Raw genomic sequence first — 7,938 nt, 5'->3', positions numbered from 1 at the left:
ATGATATCAATACCCGAGAGCATATCGACCTGTATATAAAAACTTTTAGCCCGTTTGACCCATATGAGATAAAAAGAACCAAAAAAACAATTATTAAGTAAACGGGTCGAAACTGTCACCAACAAATATATATATATATATATACCATTAACTAATTAAGCTGCAAGAAGTGCCAGCTCAATCTCTTGCAATGTTTTTCCTTTTGTTTCCACCACATTATTCCTCACAAACAAAAATCCAACCAAACAAAAGCTTGCAAAAATTGGGTACAGAATCAGTGGCCCAAGTTGCTCTAACATCCTCAAAAATAGCAACCCGACAAAGAAATTTATAACCTGTAATATGTGAAGTAAAAGTAACTATTAAATAAATAATCACATAAATATAAAACAATAAAACCAAATATTAATGTGAAGAACTATGAATTTACCCAATGTACAGCCATGCAGATTGCCATCGCCTTTGCTCTTATTCGGCTCGGGAAAATTTCTGACAAGAGAAGCCCGGGTACGGGCCCCACACCCATGGCAAACGACAAGACAAATCTGCATTGTCATGGTTATGATCCAAATGTCGCATGTCGGTCAATTCAATAACATTTTCCATGTGTCTCTTTATATTCTTTTATTTTGTTTTTTGTTCATATAACTCCATTTAAGTTGGGGTATACGGCTGCTGATTTATTGAGAATACTTAATAGATAGTAAAGCGGTTGACTACTTACAGAAGCACGCCACCCACGGAAAGGTACACCACTGAAGACCCTGATATTAAGGCACTTCCAGCAAGTGCTTGCATGGCCATTGACATTGCCTGAATCAATAAAAAATAACAATAAAAATATAAACAAACAAGCGTACCCAGTAAAATGTCACTCATAGCAAGCTATTAGTAGGGTCTAGTTAAAAGGGCGCAACATGAGGGCTTCCCAAGGGAATCACCCATCCTAGTATTACTCTCAAGCACGCTTAACTATGGAGTTCTAATGAGATCCAATGCACTATATATGTAACGAAAAGCATGAATAGTTTAGATACCATCCCCAAGAAACTGCCAAGAAGAAGACCCTTTCTTCCCAATTTATCCATTAAAACCATTGCGACAACTGAACCTGTAGAGAATTAATAAATGTCAATGAAATATTTATCAGCAACCTCTTGGTGAAGAATACGATGTCACTTTGTGCCATATAACCTGATAAGTTAACTACTCCAACAGACATATTGGCAATATCTGAAGGTACTCCAGCACTCTTGAAGACGGTTGATGAGAAATAAAAAACAGCATTTATGCCAGATAATTGTTGCAGAGCAAGCAGAGCAGATCCGATGAAAACTACTGAATCAATGATAAGAGAATAAAAGATAGCTAATTATTAAAACGAAATATTTCATTGGGGTCCTGTGGCGAAGCTTGGACTGAAAAATTTTAGGTCGAAAAAACGGGAAAGTTTACACTACATATAAGAAGAAATTTTGTTTATGTATGAACCAACACCTGTAAGTTATTGCGTAGGTTATATTAATTGCACATTACCTATACATGTTTGGTAAACAAATAAAAATTTACAAAAACGAATGACCAAATCAGTTTGATGGTTTTTATGAACATAGCATACACATTTGTATTTAACGAATACGAAAATTTAAAAAATATGAACCATTGATAAAAATTTAGCATTCTGTAATGAATCTCACCCTAAATAGGACATACACACGCACGCACGCACGCACGTACCTTTGAAATGGCGTCCGTATAATAACTCCGAAAGCTTTACTCCGTCTACTTCATCCCCTCTATCCGACTTGGACAATTCCGCCATTGAAGATTTGACATGTAAGCTTCCTAGAAGCTTTGCAAACTCTGCTTCAGCTTCAGCACTTCTTCCTCTCTGAATTAGCTCAAAGAATAAAACAATACTATAAAATAAACAAAATCATAGACAATATTGGCACATACAATCTAAAGAACATCAGTAGCATCAAGATCAAGAAATACGTTTGAGGTTTTGTTGACTGTGATCATATATGATATTATAGCGATACACAAACAATTCTTACCTTCATAAGCCAATGGGGACTTTCTGCACAGAACTCCATTAGAAGAGCAAGCAAAGCTGCAGGAACCGTAGATACCCAAAAGCAGACCCGCCACCTAATCCAATAACCAATTTAACATTATTTCAAATCCAACTCAGCATGTCACGTTCCAGTAATCAATTTGACATTATTCCCTACCAACGAGTAACATCCTTTGCTGGGATCCCAATGAAGAAAGAAGAAATGAGCCCAAGACACGTTGCAATCTGAGTGAAGCTTCCGTAAGTACCTCTCACAAAAGCCGGTGAAACCTAACTTTTAATAATTAAAGGTCAGTAACAAGATAACATAATATAAAAAAGCATAAATATGCAAGTCAAATCATACCTCTGTAATGTACAGAGCTGCAACGGGAGGACAAACACCCATTGCAGTTCCAACAAGAAACCTTCCAAGAAGCATACCTCCAAGATCATCTGATGTGGCACTACAAATTGCAACTTAAAAGCATTATGCAAGTTGTCAAATAGCATTTTGAGGATCAAATAAGTAGGATACTGATACGAATCATGTTGGTCCAAAAGAGTTATTGGTTTATTCTAGAAGGGCTAAAGTGCAAAGTGGCTAGAGGATGTCTTGAGGAGAAAGTTAGTATAAATAGGAAGGGAATATTGTTGTTAGGCAGAGAAGAATTTTGTTAGAAAGTAGTGGCTCTTGCATCATGCAATGAGAGAGGGTGTAACCCTGGGTTATCTTTGATTTTCTTTCGTTCTCGTTCTTGTAATTCCTTTACACTTTCAATCAAATACATTCCCTTCCTACATTTAATTGTCCTTACAATTGATTAGTTGTTTCTGTTGATTCGCATCCACATCAGATACCGCATAACATAACATTTAAATAATAAAAGTTGCTGGCTATAATTATCAGTAGTCATTGTTAATGTTAAGTTGTCTTTCGCCCACAGGCCCGTTATAGGTTTGTCTAGGGTTTCTGGTCTCCATTGTAATCACGGTACTCGGATATTTATTTTCCAGTTTTTTTCTTTTTTAACAAAAGTAATATCATTAGTTAATTACCTCATTGAAGCACCAACTATAAACGGTATGGAACATAACTGGAACGACCTTCGGCGTCCAACCCCATCAGCAACCCAGCCACTGACAGTAGATCCAAGAAAAGCACCTCCTAAGCATGTACTTACCACCAAACCTTCATTTGATAAATAATAAAATCAGTAAAGTGAAAAACAATAAGCATTATGGTTAGGACAATTGTATATTTAAGCGCACCTTCAGCCATTGTATTGCCATGAAAGCCAAGGTCCAAAGAAATACTTTCTAGTGTGTCATTAACCACCCTGGATTCAAAATAAAAAACATTCAAAAAGTGAAAAAACCATATAAACTTAATTTGACATGCGTAAGCCGTAAGCAACCTCTTGGAACTAGAATAGCCTGAATTCTGCTAAGTGGTGTCAACAACTTACCCAAGGTGGTAGCCAAGTAAGAATGATGAAAGAGCTGCGACGATGACATGCGGCAATGAACGAATCCAAGGGGGGTTTCCGGATCCTTTACCTATATCATTCCCTACATCCATACAAGTTTATTATCGTACATCCATGTGAAATACCAACGGCATAAAGAAGACATATTAGACTAGCTATATAATTATCATATTTAAAACGTAATTAGAAGAAAAAAAAAACTAGAAAAATCTCTTTATATTCCATTTCCAAGCTACACTTCGTTGCATCCTAAGGTTGCGAGTGAATATGAAACGAGTCATATAAACATCATAGGCATCCAAGTGTAGTACATTGAGTTTAATCCACTTAGATATATGAAGAATATTATAGTATAAACACAAAATTCCCTACAAACATAATACTAGTACCATAAAGGATTCATATTATTAGACTAGTTATAATAATAATTATTATTATTATTATTGTATAATATTAGACAAGAAGAACAGTAAAACCTTAGGTTGCGAGGTAATACGAGACTAATCATATAATTATCATACAGATCCAAGTGTATTATTGTTATTATACAATGAATAAGACTTTAATCATCCACTTGGCTATATGAAATATTATTATAAACTATAAACACAAAACTGCGCAAATTGAATAAGTAGGAATGGAATACCAGCTAAAGCACCACCGTCTTCTAGTTCTCTGTCATGGCCATTAAGTCGATCTCTGGAAGGAGCACGTTTATAGGTAGTCGTAGTGTGTGTGTGATCCCGTTGCCGTCCTCTCATATTCACTTACCTATCTTATCAATGAATGTAGATCAGATACAATAAACCTGAATGAAGAAAGCGATAGATAAAATGCGGTGAGAGGAGTTAGGTAGCTGCACACCCATTAAAATGGGAAAATAAGCAACCGTGTATGTGTGAGCAGCAGACTGACACGTATACACCTTGGACCTTAGATCTGCTTCCTGTTCACATTTATTATTAAGTTCAGTTATTTACACACATGCTCCTTTTAACTTTACTTAAACTCACTTTTATTTAAATTCTAACTTTAAAAAGAAATTGATGAGCATGTATCCATGTATTCTTGGTTTTTAATTATCTTAACTATTGGTTTTTGGTTACTGTCGGTCTCAATTAATGAATTAACTACTAATGATCTCAACTTTTAAAGTTTTTGTTTCTAACGGTCCGCGACTAACATAATCCTAAAGTCATTAGTTTCAGGTTGCCGGAAAACTCAATTTTTTTTCCCGAAAACTCAACATTTTCGTCCCAGACATCTTGGTAACTTCGTATCGGACTTTTAGGAGCCTTTTTCTAGCAAAAGCCCCAATTATTGCGGCCGCCGGAAACCTTAGAACCATCGTCGGAATCGGTTGATGGTGCTCAAATGGTGGTAGTTGGTTAGTGGTGAATCAATTGACGGTAGTTGCGGTGTTCAGGTGGTGTTTTCCGGCAACAAAATTGAATTTTCCGGCCAAAAACGTTTTTCCGACGACCTGAAACTAACGGCGTTAGGATTCTGTTAGTCACAGACCATTGGGAACAAATACTTTAAAAGTTGGGACCATCAATAGCCAATTTATTAGTTGGGACCAGCAGTGACTAAAATGTAATAATTGAGACCGTTAAAACCAATATACCAATATTCTTTTAACATGATGATCAACAAATGTTGGAATAGTGTCGTGTCATGACAATGATAATGATAATATTGTTCGAGGAGGAGTTCACAATAATAATATTAATATCTTCGGAATTTAAATAATTGATTATCAGCAGAGCCGGCCCAAGGGCTGTGCAGCCCGTGTAAATGCACAGGGTCCAAAAAGTTTGGGGCCCAAAAGAAATAATTACAGGATATGCAATATATAAACTAAATAGAAACAGAACTAACTTAAAACATATCTTGTAGCTCACATGGTCTGCTACAGCTAGTGGCGGACCCAGGATTTTTTGCCAATGGGGTCCTATATTTTCGGTGTTCAAATTTTTCGGGTCGGTCGTTGTTCAAGTCGGGTCGAGGAGAAGAACATAATAAAAAACAATATCATAATAAAACTTTCTTTTCAATCATCACTACCTGAACGGGTCAAAATGGGTCGGGTTGACACATAAACACTTTGTTTTCCCTTTCTTAAACATTTTTGAGATAGAACCTAGATCCACCCTTTCATAAGCATGTGTTGAAAACCATTAATTTAAACTAGTGAAAAATAAAACTGATATTTTAAAGTGTTTGAATGTTTCTAAAGAAAACCATGCATAAAGTTGAAAACAATGATATGTATTTTAGAGGTGTTTGAATGTTTTTAAAGTTATCATTGCAACATTAGCAATCAAATGATTGATTAACACTAAAAATTAACACAAAAGACCAAAAACTGAGCCTTGTAAGACTTGAACCCATGACCTTTCAAAGATAAAACAAGGGACTTTCCACCAGACCACATCAACATTAATAGTATGGGTTCCAAGTATTAAATCTTATGGGGTCCTCAAAAAATTTAATATACCGCTTCTAATAAATTTTTAAAAAACATTGGTGTCCCGGGACCCCGATCCACACTATGTGGGTCCGCCCCTGGCTGCAGCATTTACAATATGTTGGACTAAGGTTCGATTCTCAGTAACATAATCTTTTTTTCAATTGCAGGGTACGCCATTATATTTTATGGGCTACAACATTATTTTCCTTTTCTTTTATTTTTATTTCTTGGGCCAACATTATATTAACATATGCTTTTTTAAAGCAAAATTCCATAACTAAATTTATAACATTCTAGTTTCGAGTAATTCAAAAAACAAAAGGTATGTCTTTAAAAACAATTTCAATATATAAGGGCCCTTTTTTTTTCTTGCACAGGGCCCTTAAGGTATTCCGCATTCTCAGAGACGGCTCTGATTATTATAGTGATGAATATAGTAAAAGTAAAAAAAAATCAAGGTGTTGTCCGTTTGGACTTTGGAGCTTACCATTGTGCATGATGTTGTAACAAATAGATCAAAGCTTGCTACTTAACATATTGATTTTCAAAAGGGTAAATTAGTTACTTTACACATACTTAACATGTGCTTTTGACAAAAGGTAATGTTAAATACCTAACATGTTATAAAATAAAAAACTACATTACTTAAACATGCAACTCCTAAACTTAAACTTTAAAAATAAGATTCATCCAAATTAGAAGGACTATTTATGTAATTAACTTTTTAAACCTTTTATATACATGGGCTTATAACAGAATGACACTTGGAAAATTCAAAAATGCTGTCACGCATTCAATTTGTTTTTTTCCATAAGTTGGGCCAGTATGCAACTAATAATTAGTTTGTTAAATACCACGGTTATATAATAATTTAAAATTTGTTATTATATATCTTTTTTTCATTATACCCGTTTTGGGAAAGAAGGATTGCAATTACATTCTGTGAATTTTCCAATATCGGGTAGTCATAATTAAAATGACTCTTGCAAAAGAAAATTTAGTTTATTATACCTCGCAAACATACTTATATAACTATAAAACTATAAACATTGTTATGTCTTATTATAAATCTCATTTAAAAATTGGGTAAGGCGTTATATCTTTTAGAACAAAGGTGATGCCACACCAACGTATATATCACCATGTTCATTATAGGAGGAAAAAATGGACATACGTGTCATATGACTTTGTCAGTGTCAAATCCGTCATTTATTTGCCGATCAAATACGTCATATCGGTCATATGTTTGGCAAACATCACATCAAAGTCTCAAAGGCCTTTATACGACTCATATGACCATTTTTCGTTGGTCATATGACATCACACGACCCGTATGACACATCAGTATTGTCTGAATAGTATGTCAGTAGTGTTTCTTTAGCTAGGCTTTATAAAACAATTTTATATATATTACACACACTACATAGATGCATCATGCATATACATTGCCACGATGGAGTTGAGTTTTTTCATGCATGCAATGCTATCTGGCCGAAGGACGTTACAAACTAGTTGAGCTTTGAAATCAAGCTCAAATACTCATCAATCCAAAGCTTGAGCTTACATCATCAAGACTGATCATGTCTATCAAACCAGGTTCAAGCCTAGTCTAACAACCATCATCAAGTCAAGAAGGGCTTTGTATTTGTAATGCAAATTGATGTGCAGAATATCAAATATAAGCAGGTGACAATAATTATATTATCGGTTATATGATGTGTTGAAAGATATACAACAACAGAACATGTACTATATATGAATATGATCTTCGATTAGAAGAAACCATTTTGTTTAGTGGCGTACCGAGGAAACATGAACTGATGAGCCCTTCTGGACCTGCAAGGATGTACATTTAAACAAACGTACGGTCTAGATTAAATCGTTTTATGTTGTTTAGAATATATTGCACTAACTGT

The 7,938-nt window shown here is 34.9% G+C and overlaps 1 protein-coding gene across 2 annotated transcripts; it reads right to left on the bottom strand.

Moving 5' to 3' along the window:
• LOC143582792 (putative plastidic glucose transporter 3) lies at positions 1-3,659 on the bottom strand. 2 transcript variants are annotated; one of them, XM_077065282.1, is made up of 13 exons: positions 3,529-3,659; positions 3,332-3,399; positions 3,119-3,251; positions 2,427-2,526; positions 2,238-2,350; positions 2,061-2,154; positions 1,738-1,891; positions 1,195-1,338; positions 1,038-1,111; positions 725-813; positions 431-545; positions 146-335; positions 1-29 (listed from the first exon to the last, which is right to left on the bottom strand). In XM_077065282.1, the coding sequence occupies exons 1-12, from the start codon at positions 3,639-3,641 to the stop codon at positions 156-158; spliced, it is 1,377 nt and encodes a 458-aa protein (XP_076921397.1). In that variant the 5' UTR covers positions 3,642-3,659; the 3' UTR covers positions 1-29; positions 146-155. The 2 variants fall into 2 exon arrangements, with proteins under 2 accessions (XP_076921397.1, XP_076921396.1); XM_077065281.1 differs by lacking the exon at positions 1-29 and having other exon boundaries at positions 144-335.
• Between the last annotated feature and the right edge of the window lie 4,279 nt (positions 3,660-7,938).

Source organism: Bidens hawaiensis, unplaced genomic scaffold (genome assembly GCF_021521415.1).
Source record: "Bidens hawaiensis isolate Kalapana, Puna unplaced genomic scaffold, B.hawaiensis_p1.1 tig00031978_1, whole genome shotgun sequence".
NCBI classification, from domain to species: Eukaryota; Viridiplantae; Streptophyta; class Magnoliopsida; order Asterales; family Asteraceae; genus Bidens; species Bidens hawaiensis.
The sequence above is the reverse complement of the archived record's forward strand: the minus strand, read 5'-3'. Positions and strand labels throughout refer to the sequence as shown.